Source organism: Ylistrum balloti, unplaced genomic scaffold (genome assembly GCF_031769215.1).
Source record: "Ylistrum balloti isolate Yb309-2 unplaced genomic scaffold, AGI_CSIRO_Ybal_v1 Utg370676, whole genome shotgun sequence".
Taxonomy (NCBI): Eukaryota; Metazoa; Mollusca; class Bivalvia; order Pectinida; family Pectinidae; genus Ylistrum; species Ylistrum balloti.
In genome coordinates, this window is record NW_026782408.1 from 259,244 (window position 1) to 278,161 (window position 18,918).

The 18,918-nt window shown below is 36.3% G+C and overlaps 1 protein-coding gene across 3 annotated transcripts in view; it reads right to left on the reverse strand.

The window, feature by feature from the left end:
- The window catches only part of LOC132557470 (peripheral plasma membrane protein CASK-like), a 261,926-nt gene that overhangs the window by 126,241 nt on the left and 116,767 nt on the right, over positions 1–18,918 (reverse strand). For 2 of the 3 annotated variants that reach the window (XM_060221960.1, XM_060221958.1), the window contains exon 11: positions 17,951–18,072. In XM_060221960.1, the coding sequence (XP_060077943.1) occupies positions 17,951–18,072 (122 nt within the window). The remainder of the gene's footprint in view (positions 1–17,950; positions 18,073–18,918) is intronic. The other variant, XM_060221959.1, reaches the window with a different exon arrangement.

Below are 18,918 nucleotides of genomic sequence, written 5' to 3' on the forward strand. Positions count from 1 at the left end.
GTTCAACATGTACATTACAACTGACGAAAAGTCATAGAGTGGGCTTATCACAGGTCAATCCCATCTACGTTGTATCGGCAATTCTACTAACAACATGTCAATCCCATCTACCTTGTATTGGCAATTCTACTTAACAACACAAGATATGTGTGGGCTTAGGTAACTATAGCAACTGGACCATATCTGGTAGGAAAGAATAAAAACAAACTTCCAGTTTCTTAGAAATGAAAATAAATGGAATATCATTGTCTAGTGATAAGCCCACCCCCTGACTTTGGGTTTAAGATAACGTTTTAGACACTTTATTTCAGGATATATAGAATACAAAATAGAATATAGAATATAAATTAGAATATAGAATATAATATTTAAAAAAAGAATAAAGCATAGGATATAGAATAGAATAAAGAATAGAAAATAGAACATAAAACAGAATAGAATATAAAATGAAATACAGAAAAAAATAAAATATAGAAAAGAATATGAAATAGAACATAGAATAGAAAATAGAAAAAATTGACAAAAACATAAGACCATCTGCAAGGCCTTTCAGGTGGAAAATTGTTAAATGTATACCTAACCTGTATGTTTTCAACAGCCAAATCAACTTTCTTGTTCAAGCAGGCACCTGTGATATTGGATAAATCTAGTTTTATACAAAACAGGATAGCCATTTTCCACACTCTCTAATAAACAGCCTCTCTATCTATTTTCATGAAATTCTATTCCATGGGTTGGGTTTCCATTGGTTTCAATTGCTTTCGGAAACATTTCTTTTCTCAACAATGACAAATACACCGAAGTCAAAACAGGGTTTCGGCTGAAACTAATTTACGGAAATAATGAGTATCAATCGTAATCAAATACAACTCTCTCGTTATTTAGATTAACTGCATAACACCAATATCAATCTCCAAAGGTCACATCTGATTCTCCCCCAAACCGAAGCCTGGTACACGAATATCTACAACTTAGGGACCTAGCAGTGACCTCCAGTCTCATAGTTGTTATCTCTCTCCTTGTTCATGATCAATGACAGTATATTTCCGTATTTTCAAATCTTGTTAATTTTCTTTCAGACATTCTTATAAAATTGGTATTAATTATCTAAACAGGATCATAGTTACATCTACAGGAATATAAATTTTCTTCATCAAAACTCAAAAAATGTGGTTACCACAGAACTGGTTAGACAAAGCAACTTATCAGTTTTCTTCAAAATCAACATCAAACTCAGAAAAATGAAAAAAACCTTTATTTTTTAATCCAGCCTGTTTTCATTGTAGAAATACTGAATATCATCAGAATGCATGTGGTCATGATTTGCAAGTTTTAAAATGTCCTCATTCAAGAGATTTATAATATTTGCTGACTGGCAAACCTTTTAAACACACAGAGATATATTTCAGTGTAGAGACACACAATTCTAAATTATAAACAGTCACTTTCATGGGACATTTCAAGCCGCCCAAGTGTTTTGGGTAATATTCCTGTCACTATAGGACCATTATATATGACAGAATAACTGTTACCATGGTAACGACAGTATATTGACAAGAAAAGATTCCTACACAACTTAAAAGATTGTGAAGAAACCATCCCAGTGACACTTAGTCATCAAACATTGATAGCATGGAGCAAAGTTACTATATATAGACTGGAAATATACCATTCCTTACAACGACCACTTCAGGCCAAATAATTTGGTTATTCTCAGAAAAGTTACCTCCATTAAGTATTTTCAACATCTATCAGGATCTATATCCAGATTTCTATCCTGGGCGTAAAACATAATAAAAGTTTCATGACTTATAGGGCTAAACTCTTGGCAAACTCTCGGTACGTCCTGGTGTAGAGGCCAAAATCATGGAAAGCACCCAAGGTCATATCCTGGGAGAATGCTCGACAAGTGAACTGTAGCTGGGAGCTGATTCAAGCTCCATCAGAACTGTAGAACTACATGTACAGGGTTCATGTGTATTTCCCCTTCCTAAGATATCTTCATGAAAAAAAAATTTTCATTAGATCACCGAGGTACTTAGTTACATACATTTTGACAGGTTTTAAAGTAAAAAATCAAACTCTATCAAAATTTTGTTTTGCCATTTTCCGTTCCTGGCGCAACGTCATTATCAATTTGATGACATTACATTTAATTTCTGACTCCGATGCGGAAGAAAAATGCTGCAGGGTTTATTTGACTAGTGACACATATGAACAAAAATCACACCTCCGAAATTCAAAGATTAACAGGCAGATCACATGATATAAATGTAAGAAAGAAATTCTACTATATTTAGCAATATCTCTCCAGCTGACACCTCTTCCAGCAATTTGAATTTGACAATGTTATATTTGTTTCATGTAATAATGAAGTTTTAATCTCCATTTATTATAATTTGGTTCAGTCATGTGATTGTGTCACGTGACCCTGTCCTGTACCTAATATTTCATGTCATGTGACTTTTTGTACTAAGCTTCACAACTTTTTTAGAATTTGTTCATGCGACCCTTTCCTGCATAACGTCATTCTTCACCTCAAAAACATGAAGAGCACTGTGGCCAGCTTTAGTGCAAACATCTGAATCTTGTAAATTGCAGATCAGAGCTGCAAATTTGATGCAACAATTTTCTGTCCCCTGACTTAAGTGCTGTTTCATTTAAACCTCTGTTACCACGACAACATGTCAAAACACATCCCTAAAAGTATGTATATACGTAATTTGTAAAGAAATTGGATGTCGCAACTCAATGAGTCGATGTCACACCACATATCTACATGAAGTAATACAATACAGAGGGGGCTTGATAAAGCAATACACAGACAGAATCTCTCTTCTGTCACATTTTCCTAGAAGTCACCCAGTCCTTTGGGACACTCTCCAATTCTTTAACCTGATACAAAACATTTTTATGGACACGTCAATTTCAAATTCTGTCACACATCAAAACATTACGAATTACGATTTCTATTTTATTTCTTTTTTAAGCAAAATGCATCTTTCTCTGGGAATGGTTTTCCTCTGAATAATTCACAACACATGACAGAAAGAGTGTCTCAACATGTTCAATATCTTACGATTTTTATCCAGAAAAAATACAAAGTAGAAAAAATACCATGATCACAAGAAACTTTAACCTGAATCACCCTCAATGAGTCAGATCCTCACAGGGAAATCTCTTAAACTAAAAGCACTGGTACTTTTAAATACTGACATAAAATGTCTGTCACGATAAATGTCAATATTTAATATTAAAAAGTCAGGACATGTTGTATGAGAAACAGTTTGTTTTATCATTCCTTGCTCTGTTTCTAAAAAAAAAAAAAAAAACTTATTATATGTGTCAAAATACATTAATAAAGTTGTGAACAAAATAACTATTCAGTTTGCAAAATTATAATGCAAATTATTGCCTATCACAATCCACATGTTCACACTTTCAAGCAGATTTGAGTTGTACATGCTAATGTTGGTCCTGGACGCCGTCAGACAGGTCATAATCCATTTCCCTTTTATTCTTCACCACAGTGAGACATAATTAGAGATTATGTGACAATAGATGTGTTTTAAAAAGTGAATTGTTGACAGTAATCTACACTAAATATTCCTGAAATGTATCTTGGTTGACGTATCTCGGTTGATATATCGCGGTTGACAGTAATTCAAGAGTTCTTTTAACAGGTGTCTCCAACTGACTTACCCTGGTGTTGATTTGCCTACAATAGATGTCACTCACTACTTACAACGATGCCTCTAACTGACTAGTACAAAGCTGATGTCAATGTGTCTCAAAATTTGTGTCAATTTGTCTTAGTTTTAATTTGATACTCACGAAGTCTCACTTTTAATTTGATATTCACGAAGTCTCAGTTTTAATTTGATACTTACCGCTAGTCAGCTTTCATCGGAAACCTTGGGTCTACCAAAATGTCTAACTTGACAATAAAACGATATCATAAGTGCCACATGGTCAAATTACAATTTCAGTAAACAAATTGTCTGGATCTTTCTTTGTAGTATTGTTTGAAAAGGAGGACTGAAATGTGAACAGCTACCACCAGAATCACGAGACTTGTGTTCCAAGAGCCCGCTTCAATTCCCAGAGAATCCGTTCCATGAAACTCTTAAAAGGCTTTCACAAAAAACACAAAAAACCTTGCTGTGAAACAAATTGAATTGTGCCTCCAAACTGAGTTTACATTTCAGCGTCATGGAATGTTGGTAATTAACCACACTACTCTGGGCACATTTCCTTCACGCAGCTTAAAAAGGGAGTGAGAATGCATTGAATTCCACAGCAAATTATTTCATTGGTTAATCCTAGGTCCCAGTAAAATACAGGACAGCAAAGAGAAATAAAAAGCAAGTTTAAATGTTTTGATTTGCAATAGTATCATTATTCTGTTATTAGATTTGCAGACTTCTAAATAAAACTGCTGTGAGATTAATAGCAAAACTGTCCATAACAAGGAATTGTCACTTTTTCTAAGTTATTAATTACGCACGACACCAAACCAAAGTTTTGTATCAACGTACAAATTATCAATTCTGTTGAAAGGTACACAATTTATACATGGCAATGAATAGATCATGCATCTCCATGGCAATGAATTGATCATACATCTCCATGGCAATGAATTGATCATACATCTCCATGGCAATGAATAGATCATACGTCTCCATGGCAATGAATTGATCATACGTCTCCATGGCAATGAATAGATCATACGTCTCCATGGCAATGAATTAATCATACATCTCCATGGCAATGAATAGATCATACATCTCCATGGCAATGAATTGATCATACGTCTCCATGGCAATGAATTGATCATACATCTCCATGGCAATGAATTGATCATATATCTCCATGGCAATGAACTGATCATACATCTTCATGGCAATGTCAACATTATAATATGTTTGAATACACTAAGTCATTTGTCCCTGAAATCTTTTGGGTAACTTGGAAACTCTGACTCCAGCATAAGAAATTCAAAGAAGGGAAATAACTCCTCCACAATTGTGACACCTCTTAATCCTTCTTCAATCCATTGCGTTAGATCAGTGATCAATCAACAATTTATATCAATGAGTTTTTATCAACTTAATTGCTAAAACAATTGGTCCTGCTATGTAAAATTTAAATATTTCCAGAAATTCTTTGAATCCCATCAAAATTCTATGAGACCAGGAGTCAGACCTTATATGTTGATTGATTACTATTAAATTGATAACTAGAAGAATCTTTGTACCATCATCAATTGTTTATTAATTTGATTTGAATATAAACACACTGGTAAAATTCAGAACAAAAATTATCTACTGAACAATGTAGCCTTTATTGTTATTAAATAATAAAACATTTAAAAGATCGAAATTTATTTATTTATTTATTCATTTTTCATTTATTTATTTATTTAGTTATTTTTCTTACAGGCTTTTTTTTCTTCCATGATCAAACTCAAAATTGCTACATGATCAAGGTTTTAACTAAAATGTCAATAACAATTCCTTCAACGGTTGTTCTGGCCTCTGTTGGGGTAATCTGTTTTCCCAAGGAACCTTTAAAAATGCCATCCCAACAACCAAGATTTGCACGAAGGGAACTTAAAACAAAGATTAAATAAAGCCGAAGAAACGGTTTTAATGCCTTTCTGTTGTTAAACATGAGCCAATCCTGTACACAACTGAGAAAATCTCAGCAGTTAATAACTTTCTCCTATATCAACTAAATCTGACATGTTTGTAAAGGTTTAATTTGAAGTTTTTCTTCGCTCCAAAGATAACATACTTATATATAAAGATCTTTGTATTAGCTAGCTTGAAAGTCAGAAAAATTATTCGATGTAGCCAAGGTTAGACAGCTTTCAGGAATTTTTCAAACATTTCCAATGTGTATTTAAGGCACTTATACTGCATTGTCTGCGTCTGCATATTTCTTGATATTCAACATTGACCGACAGGCCAATAAGCTGCAGTAAAACTGGACTCGAAGAGCCATTATCATCCACTCCAGACACGGAATCCCATCAAAACATTAGTAAGACCTTGATTGATACTTAGCTCTACTGCCTTGTCATTCAATTATGTCTGAAAGCTTCGAAACTATGGACATGATATCAAACATCTGGTCAAGGTCATCAGCCACCTGGTGCAGCATCTTAGTTACCGAATGATAAACACAACAAACAGTCTAGTAAAGAAACACTGTTTAATCTATCAGTAATGTTTTGAGAAATATTAAAGAAATATTTGAGAATGAATGAAACATCAACCGCCCCTCAGACTGTCAGCATTATAAGGATGCTAATGGCATGAAAATGCATTGTGACAATTCAACAACTGACTTTAAACTACATTTGTCAAATAAGTGAATTGCCATCAGTCATTTGCTTCAGGAATACAAATGTTTTCAAATGCTTGTTTTCCATCCCTGTTGGTGTTAAACATCCTCTAAAATATATCTCGGGAATCATTCCAGATAACGTATGTTACAATGATTATACTCATATTCACAATAATTGTTCATATCACTTTTATCCATAGTTACTTTGGATGTAATTACTACATTGACCTACGAAATCTCAAAGTGAAATTCCGAGGGGGCATGCTTTGATGCTCCCTATCTGTGGCTGTTTGTGTTTCTCAGGAAGCTGAAAAATGAACTGCTCAATGCTATCTTGGTTGTAACCTAAGGGACAACACTTTACTCTACTTGTTCTGGATGACTTGTGATGGGCCTCCTGTATGTTGTTCAGTCAGGTAGAAACTAGGTACTATGAAGAAACCCCGCCTCAAAATGATCCTAGCTGTTGATGAGGCAATACACTCAGCAAAGGAATAAAAAAAATACACAATCATTTTATTCAAAACAAGGCTGTTATCTGACATACTGACGGGATCGTATCATGTGTGAAAAAAGTTCTGAAATCTGTCTGTTCTTTTTATTAATCATATTAACTACATTGAAGAAGAGAATGTGAAGTTTCTGACATCACCCTGTTCTTTAAATTAATCTTTCTGTTATTCTCAATACTGTTCTTGCAAAAGATGACTTACAAAACCAGAACAAGTGAAACAGAAAAATGAAATTTGTGAGACATCAAAGCCAATTTCTGAGAAATGGCGAAAACAACAGATTAATGTTAAATGTCAAAATCCATGATGGCTGATTATCAGCTGACTCCTTCATTTAATCAGTCTCAAAATTTTAAAAAAGAAAAATATGGCAAAACAACAAGAGATTGTATGCTGAGTTTATCACTCTGTGATCAGCAGTCAAGTTCAAGGAAGGAATCTCTTTGAAGAAGGTGGTGATTACCTCACTGAACACTATAATGGAGGCCCATCGATTTATTATATTTATTCTTGTGAGGCAAAACAATTAAGAATTTTTCAAAGAATCGAGGGAATAAAAAAACAGTGGTTTATTTGAATCTTCACTGGAATCTAAATTCTTAAAGTAGTAATTTCAGAATGAATACTATAGAAATCTCATCTACAGGGAAACTGTAAATGTAAATATACATATGATTATTAATTAAAAACAACAAATTTCACAATTTCATATTCCTTAATTCATGATACGTACACACGTTACATGTTAAGTGAGAATCACATGTGAAACTGTCATATTCGACATCAAATCAATACAGCATCTTATAATCAATAAATCGCCCAATAGGAAACCTTCAAGAAAATCCCCATGTGACTTTCCCATAAGATTTTTCTAAATGTTTTTAAAACATGTTACGCCTTCAATTTAACAGCAGTGTCTCATCCTTTGACGCAGTCTTCTAATATCTGTACAGGAAATGAACAATCCGTTTTTTCGCCTCAAATTTCAGCGATAATTTGGATTTCTGCTGGGATAATGTAATATAGAGCGAGAAAATCTTTGCACAGGTATCATTCAGTTGTAAAAAACATCATTGAAGCCAGACAGTTATTACAGGCACAGTGAAACATGTTCATCAGGTGTACTGGATGCTTTGTATGTGAACAACCAATCAAAAGCCTTCTTTCTTAGAAGTACAGTTTGACTACTGGTTTCAGCTAACAATCAATGTGGAAATTCAAAATGGTGCAATTCTTCCCAATTTTTCTTTGACCAGATTTTTCATTGTCTATGAATGTAAACTAAAACTTTTTGGTGTGATATCAAAGATAGATCCTGACAAATCCAACACATTTTTGAGTCCTGTGACTTATTTCAATATTTACTGTTCTTTCTGTTTCATGTAGAATTGACTGTCATGAACATCAGGTAGCTGTAAACTTGAAACAATTACATTGTGTTTCCAACATCTGTATTTCTTTTCATTGGTAGTTTGAATTAAAAAAATTATATTTTGTTTAAAATGTACATATATTTGTGAGGTTTTAAATGTCATGTTGAAAGATAATTTCAAAATCTTATTTAAAACTAAAATAGTAACAAATAACAGCTATTTCTGTCCTGCTGAATGCCTCACCGATGTCCTCCATTATCACCAGCAGATAAACTTTATCAGCAATGAACATTAGATTTTGAACAGAAAACAAAGATGGCAGCTATCTTGACCTTTCACTCAATGTCCTTGACATTTCCTTATTTGCCATATTCTTTAATTTTAACTGACTTTGCTTCATAAAAGCTTAGAAATATGCTGACTAGTTAAGAGATACGATATTTTACCTTGACTTTTGATGCAATTACCTTGACCTTTTATCACCTTTAACCTCTTAGTTTTTTTCTTTGACATTTATACCTGCTATGACCTTGAGAATGCTGAATTAAAAAGACCCTAATAGCTATCTATGCAAAAGAACACATACAAACTAATACACAGAGATTAATGAAGCAGCCATCACAATTAACATGTCACCAGACAATTTCCCCACAGTATTAATTAAAATTGTTAAATGCTTGACGCCTCAGACAACAGTTTGTAAATCACAAATGTCACCTTGGTTACTTCCTCTTACAAGTGTATGGTGCTGCTTAGATATCAGAATGTTTGTAAACCCTGCGGAGATATGATGGCATGTCAGTACTGTACGCGAAATAAAGATTGAAAACATATGAGAAACTGGTTTTTGTAACCTAATAAGCATGGATTCCACATCCAGTTTATCGCGAAGGTCAACATCATGTACAAACCATACCAATATCTGGCAGACGCGAGCAGGTTTAAGAGGCAAAAAGCCACATATTCCCTGCCGATAGGCAATCTCATCTATCTATAATAAAACAAAACCAATATTTTCCAGAAAATATATGAGTTTGTATTTGACCTTCAAGACAGTAGCTTAACTGAATGTGTCTGATAGATGTCAATACACAGAATTTCTAATTTGAGTCATATTGAATGAAGCAAAATTGAGACCTGCATTAGTTATAAACCAATACAAGAAAGAAAATAGCAACATTTCTTCAGAATCTTAATGCAGACCTGAATTCCACAAGCATACTGAGTACAGCTAAAGCAATACATGTCCCTGTACCGGGCTCCACAAACTATTACACTATAAAGATTTATAAAGATGGTGCTGTTTGGTGTTAAAAAAAGAAAGGGTAATTAATTTGTACTAATTTTAAAGTAACAATATGATTAGTAGCTAAGGTAAACTGACAATATATTTTCATCATCAATGTGTTATGGTTGTTTGTAAATGTGAGGTTTGCTCAAAATCGTGTCAGGAATGAAGTCTCTAGAGCCCTGATAACATTTTTTTTAAATAGTAATGATGACCTTGACCTTGCTCAAACTACAATGAAACTCTAACTTATTGTTACAAAATATAGCGAATGTGACCTTGACTTTGACCTAACAACCATGAAACTTGACCTTGATCAAAATATTTTGATGCTTAACAAGTGTGTGCAGTTTGATGAGAATCTCTCGAGGAAAGAAGAAGCAAAACGCTTACCATTTCGAAATATAGTGATTGTGAACTTAACCTTAACCCAACAACCAGGAAACTTGAACTTGATCAAAATATATTGATGCTTAATAAGTGTGTGAAGTTTGGTAACAATTCCTAATGGTATGAAGACACTAGAACACTTAAAATTATAAAAGATTTACACAGAGACTCTTGAATGCTGTTAAAGCATCAGCATTTTCTGCTCTATCAACTTTTTATTGCCACACATCAGGTTACAATGTAATTTGCTATCAACCTAGAATCCTTATCACAAGTTTAAAAGGAAGGACGGAAGTTCATAAAGTTAATATCTTTGTCTTATATCACTGAAACAAGTACCGCAGAGGTTGAAAAGAACCGCACCAGAGCAATATCAACTGTACAGACAATGTTGCCTTCCCTTCTAATTCACATTTATTTCAGGTCTATAACCTTGTCTCTAATTATCACTTGATTTAAGGCTTCTATGTTAAAGAGATTTATCTTTTACACCTGATCTCCATGCGGATTTGAACTCTGTTATCTCTGAACAAATTACATTTTGTTTCGAAGTTAAAACATGTTTTTCATTAGACAACTGTACTACAAAATCATCATTTCAGCGGTGACTCTTAATGTAATATCTGAAAAATTTAAGCAACTCACAAAAATGAAAATTTTTGCAACTGCACCATATTAACACAACTTTCACCAGAGGTAATCAGATTGATTTCACATGCAGGTCCAGGTGCACAGCCTAAGTGGATTAACTAAAGTCCATTGATTAGAATTTATGTTTGAAAAAATGTTTTGACAGCCAGAAATGTCAGCTAGGAAACAGAATGAATTACAGCTGTACCAATATCAAATTCTCCTGAAGTTCTCATCAGATACAATCAGACACATCTCTAAACACATCATGTCAGATTGGTAAGAAATAAAGCGGTAACCATGACGACCGTTCCGACATGATCGGCAATATTTCAGCATGTCGTGTTGCAGCTCAAGGGATCGCAGGATCAGGCGTCATTCATAAACTTAACGTTGATGACCAGCGACAAAGACCAAAGCAGACGAACAAATTGATTCTCAGCCTGTGAAGCGCGACAGATGTCAAATGGACTTCTAGTGCCTTTTACTTCAGTGTATCAACTAGATAATCCTACAATCATCGTTAATACAGCTGTCTCAGATTAGCTTCATTCTCATATTAAAAGCTATTGCAGGAGGAACACAAATAATGCCATGTCCATTTCCTGCTTTTAACATCAATATATATCCCAGATTATTATCTCCTGTCTGTGGACACAAGCTTATCTGGTATATGTGAAAGACAGATGTATTTATTTTGCATCCACTAACTGGTCATTCAGACATTTCCTCAATTCCAAGACGGAAAAGTTGGCTGTTTGCCAAATGTGATTCATATACATATAACTGATTCATTTACAAAACCAGGTATTTGTATATTTAACAAAATTATATCTGAACTGATATCTTCCAGAACCAAGAGAGAAGTCTCCAGGTAGAGAAATTCTCAAAGAACCAATGTCCTGTTAAATTCATATGTGTGTTGTGGTTCATCTACTTGGTATCAGAACAATATCTAGTGGTAAAAAGAAAGTTGACGACGTTAGTCACCAGCTGCATGCAGTAGAAGGTAGAACATTTATTTAGGAAACCTAGCTTAAACTCCTCTTGTAGTTTATTTGTTATTTTTAAGGTATCTGTTTTGTAAATTTGTAAAAACTATGGAATTCACATAAACGGTAAAAAAATTTTTTTTTTTTAAAAATGGATTTATACTTTTTCGTCAATAGTTTCAGACTGTCATTTGAAATGATGTGTGAGGTATATTTTCAGATGTGTGTAGGATTCTTTAAGTCCTTCCCTCCTGAGTCGCTAAAGGAAAATTATGAATTATACCTTGAAGTACATAATATAAATATATAAGTTACATTGATGTTGTGCCATTAAATTGCTTTAGTCTCTTGACAGGTGCACGAGAATGAACGATATACCTATTCCAGAGACGTACTGAATTCTATAAATCATTGTGTCAGAACCGTATTTACTATCACACATTTCCTCGATCATCACGACCATCAATGTAAATTAACAAAGCAGTGACAAATTCCATCACAGAAAGGATAAGACAGTAGACAACCATTTTCTTTCTCGATAAATGTCTGCCTAAAAAATCGCAAGTTTTTGGAGATTTAGGAGAAATGCTTTTAGACATGAAACAAATGGTTTTGCTGTCAATATTAATAACATAGTTGGAAAACGTAGCGAATTTCCTGAATTATTCTACGACTCATCCATTCTACTCCTCCCTGAGATATTCCAGATATCTTCAACTAAAAAAGTTTGACACAGAACACATACGACAATGTTTAATTTGTAAAACACACGCATACACCGTCATCAAAACACTACAAATGTGCCACAGTTCTGAAATCAAAACTCTAAAAATCATAAAATTTCCTCCATCAGAACAAATTAGGTGATTACTCTCAACAACCATTTTTGGCTTCACAATGTAGCACACTCCTTCCATTGCACTTAATACTGTCTTCACTGACTTCAAATGTCCTGAATGAAGACTGATCTCAAAAACAAAGCTAGGCTTCCTAATATAAAAAATACATCATACATCAAAGTTGTAAAAAAATACCAGGATAAGAACTTTCCTCAATAATGGTCAGAATCATGTCAAATTGGCTTCAAGGGGGATAGGTAAAATTTCCCCATCTTTTTTTATAATGTGTTAAATTTACTTTTATCCAAACATCAGGAAAAATTCTTCAGTGAATAAGAGTAGAATTATGAATGTACCAAATACAACATAGACCATCAGGGATGATGTCCCTGCTCCCAGGCATGTACGTATCATTGTTTGATGTATTTGAAGAAGTTGTCAAATGTGACCTTGTGACCCTGTAACCTTGACCAATGAACACCTAAACATGAAAAAGATGTAGAACATGATGTTATGATGCTATATGATGAACAAATCTGTTGAGAAGTTTCCAAGACTTGGTATGACATTTGTTACAGGACATGTCTATACAGAGCAGCTGGGACGGGGACAAGACTGAATGGCACAGACAAAAACAACACTATATAACACTACACGCCTGTATAAAATGGCAGGGAATCAAATTCTAGATACCAGGAAATAAAATTACTCTAACAAATTGAAAATTGATTGCATCTGATTAAAGCATCTGACATCCAAAAAGTGGATGTTTAACATCAGCGTAATTAGTTCACTGTATACATAACACCGTCCTTAATCAAAACATTGCTACATTGTGAATTAGAGGTTAAATGCACTTAGTCAAGGCCATCCCTACATTGAGAAGAGGGGAATCCAGCAACTGATCTCAGCAAAGTACTTAAATTGAATACAGGCCTACTATTAGCTGTTGACTAGATGAGCAGATCAAGAGAGCTCCGAAGTTTACAGTACAATTATAATTACATCCTCACAGCAATTTGTAGTTTCTACATCATCAATATCCCACTGTTGTCAAGTGAAAGCTAATTATATTGGCTGTAAATAATTAATCAAAACTCATCCCTGCTGCTGACAGGAGAATTCTGATAGGTGTTTTACGTACAAAACGCTTCATTACTGTTCCGTTGAAATATTTTGTGCAAATTCTAACAGCTTGGGAATTTATCACTTCAGGATATGATAACAGGTCTTCTATATTGTGTTATGGACTGAAGGCAATATTAAAGTTTGTTAGTAACACAGGGGCCTGAGGAACAAAAACACAGCGGCAGAGATAGTAACACAGGGGCCTGAGGAACGAAAACACAGGGGCAGATATAGTAACACAGGGGCCTGAGGAATGAAAACACAGGGGCAGAGATAGTAACACAGGGGCCTGAGGAACAAAAACACAGGGGCAGAGATAGTAACACAGGACCCTGAGGAACGAAAACACAGGGGCAGAGATAGTAACACAGGACCCTGAGTAATGGAAACACAGGGGCAGAGATAGTAACACAGGGGCCTGAGAAATGAAAACACAGGGGCAGAGATAGTAACACAGGGGCCTGAGGAACAAAAACACAGGGGCAGAGATAGTAACACAGGACCCTGAGGAACGAAAACACAGGGGCAGAGATAGTAACACAGGACCCTGAGTAATGAAAACACAGGGGCAAAGATAGTAAAACAGGGGCCTGAGGAACAAAAACACAGGGGCAGAGATAGTAACACAGGGGCCTGAGGAACAAAAACACAGGGGCAGAGATAGTAACACAGGGGCCTGAGGAACGAAAACACAGGGGCAGAGATAGTAACACAACAAAAACACAGGGGAAAACACAGGGGAGAGATAGTAACACAGGACCCTGAGTAATGGAAACACTGAGGCAGAGATAGTAACACAGGGGCCTGAGGAACAAAAACACAGGGGCAGAGATAGTAACACAGGGGCCTGAGGAACAAAAACACAGGGGCCTGAGGAACGAAAACACAGGGGCAGAGATAGTAACACAGGGGCCTGAGAAATGAAAACACAGGGGCAGAGATAGTAACACAGGGGCCTGAGAAATGAAAACACAGGGGCAGAGATAGTAACACAGGGGCCTGAGGAACAAAAACACAGGGGCAGAGATAGTAACACAGGACCCTGAGTAATGGAAACACTGAGGCAGAGATAGTAACACAGGGGCCTGAGGAACAAAAACACAGGGGCAGAGATAGTAACACAGGACCCTGAGGAACGAAAACACAGGGGCAGAGATAGTAACACAGGGGCCTGAGGAATGAAAACACAGGGGCAGAGATAGTAACACAGGGGCCTGAGGAATGAAAACACAGGGGCAGAGATAGTAACACAGGACCTGAGAAATGAAAACACAGGGGCAGAGATAGTAACACAGGTTCCTGAGGAACGAAAACACAGGGGCAAAGATAGTAAAACAGGGGCCTGAGGAATGAAAACACAGGGGCAGAGAGAGTAACACAGGGGCCTGAGGAATGAAAACACAGGGGCAGAGATAGTAACACAGGACCTGAGGAATGAAATCACATGGGCAGAGATAGTAACACAGGGGCCTGAGGAATGAAAACACAGGGGCAGAGATAGTAACAAAAGGGCCCGAGGAAAAAACACAGGGGCAGAAACTGTAACATACAGGCATGAAGAGCAAACACAGAGGCAGGAAAAAGTAACACAGAGGTCTGGAAACAGATAGCCTAAACGGACCTGGGAAATACAAACAGGGGCACAGGACAGTAACATAGAAAGCAAGAGAAAGTAACACATTGGCCTGGGGAACAGTAATGCAATGGCCTTCAGATATATCTGTATAATAGTAACATAAGGTCTGTTACATCAATTAACATTGGCATTCACAACGTAACACAGTGATTTTGAGGCTGGAAAATACCTGTACATTTTAGAAGGTCAAATTTTTGTTTGCTGTATGCAATGTGTAATCAAATAATATCAGACCAGTAAGTATGATAACGACGTCTTTAGCTTCTGGATTATAGAAAAGTTACCATATGTATTAACTAGAATACACCAAAAATATCCTGATAGTTATAAATCATATAATTCTAAGTGTTTCCCTGAAAGTCAGAAACACAGCCCCCGTAAGGGTACCTCAGACTAATTACAAGTAAAACAAAGCATGCCATACACAAAAAGGTCTAGATAAAGCTTGGCAGGTCTGTTATATCACAATATCAGCAATACACACAACCATCATCTTAATAGTTGCCAAGTATTCATAACATGCACATCCTCCCTTTGGAGATAAACCAACCGTATCTCAACATTCTTCTTCTGGTTATCTCCCTTGTATAGAAGTTCATATGAGTGCTCCCCCTTGTCTGGTGATAGGATGGCTGTGTTATCATGTGTGGGTTTCCACTTTACTCCAGCCCTGATATTTCCCTACAGATCAGTTAGCCAATACAGGCGGAGTACTTTATTGTTTTCATTGAGGGGAGACTGCAAGCTCGATTGAACATTGAGGTAGTTAAGATTCAAAATATTGAAAAGCTAATATCTGAAAATGGTAGCCTGTTTGTAAGTACCTGCCATAAAACACAACAAGACAACACATATATATTCCATTTGTGTAAGAAAAAATCAAATTGTGTTTTCTTACTTGTATCCAATTCACAAGGGAAATTTATTAGTGAGTTTAACAATTATGGAGAAATTCTGATCCATGATAGTCTCAATTTCAACTCCTACACAATCAACATTGTAGATTGCCACTCTACACTAATAGCAATGATTTAAAGGACACTTCAAAAGAAGCGAGATGTTCTATTTTATACAGTAGGAATATCTGCCTACATCACCACCTGCTTTCACCCTACCTTGACGTCTTATATTTACATACAAAATAGCATTCCTATCTAATTGATTAACTAATTAATTAGTTATTTGGTAGTAATTTTATCATAAAATATTTTTGTGAAAAGATACCCATTTATAGGATTTCCCTCTGAAATTTTGATGAAAATTAGATTTCATTTTAGCTACTATCAAAAGCAGAAATCTGCCTTCTTGAAGGACTTTGGACTTTGGTAATGAGTACAAGGATGTTACAGTTATCTCCCTTACAATAATCAATGAACAATGTAAACTATATCTGCATGGGATATATTCAGATGTGAATTGCCTCCCCTTAGTTGTAAATGAAACTTCATTGAGGACACGTGTGGCCTTGTAGTGGCACTTCATCATCTGTGGTTTTCAAAATATTGATCTGAAATCAATGAGCTGCCATGTATTAACCAATGTGACTGTTTTACTAAGATATGTTGTAACAAACTAGATTGAAGCAGTACATCATAAACAATCTTGGGTGTGTGGGTACTCCCTTAAATCAGTTTGATTGAATCACTTGTGTTGAATTTTTATCTTCTTTCAACATACCTGTGAAAGCCAGAGAATAATTACATTAACATGCATTCATTAAGAGCTGACTCTAAAACAGTGATTATTCAACAATGATTTTTACAGCAGGTTTGCTTTCCTTATCTATACAATAAATACTTCTTCCATTCAAACATGCCATGTGTTTCTTAGATGATCAGGGATCAATTGGAGGATTTTTGACCCCCAGTAGGGAAGCTACGTTTTAGTGTGTCACTCCATTCTACGAGATGAAAATCAATTTAAATACTACAAATATGGTACAGTGACCAAGACACGGCATGATCTCATATTGTATAACAGTGGCCAAGACACTGTCTGATCTCAGGTTGTATAACAGTGGTCAAGATACTGTCTGATCTCAGATTGTATAACAGTGGCCAAGACACTGTCTGATCTCAGATTGTATAACAGTGGCCAAGACACTGTCTGAATTCAGGTGGCATAACAGTGGCCAAAGCACTGCCTAATCTCATATTGTATAACAGTGGTTAAGACACTGTCTGATCTCAGATTGTATAACAGTGGCCAAGACACTGTCTGATCTCAGATTGTATAACAGTGGCCAAGACACTGTCTGATCTCAGATTGTATAACAGTGGCCAAGACACTGTCTGATCTCAGATTGTATAACAGTGACCAAGACACTGTCTGATCTCAGATGGTATACCAATGGCCAAGACACTGTCTGATCTCAGATTGTTTACCTGTGGCCAAGACACTTGTCTGATCTCAGATTGTATAACAGTGGCCAAGACACTGTCTGATCTCATATTGTATAACAGTGGCCAAGACACTGTCTGATCTCAGATTGCTTATCTGTGGCCAAGATACGGTCTGATCTCAGATGGTATACCAATGGCCAAGACACTGTCTGATCTCAGATTGTTTACCTGTGGCCAAGACATGGCCTGATCTCAGATTGTATAACAGTGACCAAAGCACTGCCTGATCTCAGACTCTATATCACAGGCAAAGAAAGACACTGCCTCACTCAGATGGCATATTGGTGGTCAAGACACTGACAGGAAAAAGATAATGAGATGAGTAATCACACACACACACACCCAGAGTAAATATCAAAAGGGAGGTAACTCAACTCACAGACTTGACAGTAAAGAAGAAGGTACTTACATTTAAAAGGGCATGTAACTTTGTATCCTGGAACACTTTTTCTATGAGGTCTGTCTCTGTGTCGCTGCAGTCTGTTAGGCACTGGATTTCTTCCAGGGAGTCGAGTACCTGGGACACAGCTCCTTGTACAAAACAGAGGTTATACCTTAGTCCTGATCAGACATATCCCAGAGGGTCAACATAACAGAGGGTCAACATACCACAGGGTCAACATACCACAGGGTCAACACAAAGGGTTATACCTCAGTCCTGATCAGACATATACCACAGGGTCAACATACCACAGGGTCAACATACCACAGGATCAACATACTACAGGGTCAACATACTGTAGGGTAAACATACCACATGGTCAACATACCACAGGGTCAACACAAAGGGTTATACCTTTGTCCTGATCAGACATATCCCAGAGGGTCAACATACCAGAGGGTCAACATACCACAAGGTCAAAATACCACAGGGTCAACATACCACAGGGTTAACATATCACAGGGTCAACATACCACAGAGTCAACATACCACAGGGTCAACACACCACATGGTCAACACATCACAGGGTCAACACATCACAGGGTCAACATACCACAGGGTCAACATACTACAGGGTCAACATACCACAGGGTCAACATACAACAGGTCAACATTCCACAGGGTCAACACATCACAGGGTCAACACACCACAGGGTCAACACACAACAGGGTCAACATACCACAGGGTCAACACATCACAGGGTCAACATACTACAGGGTCAACACATCACCGGGTCAACATACTACAGGGTCAACACACCACAGGGACTACATACCACAGGGTCAACATACCAAAGGGTCAACATGACACAGGGTCAACACACAACAGGGTCAACATACCACAGGGTCAACACACCACAGGGTCAACACATCACAGGGTCAACATACTACAGGGTCAACACACCACAGGGTCAACATACAACAGGGTCAACATA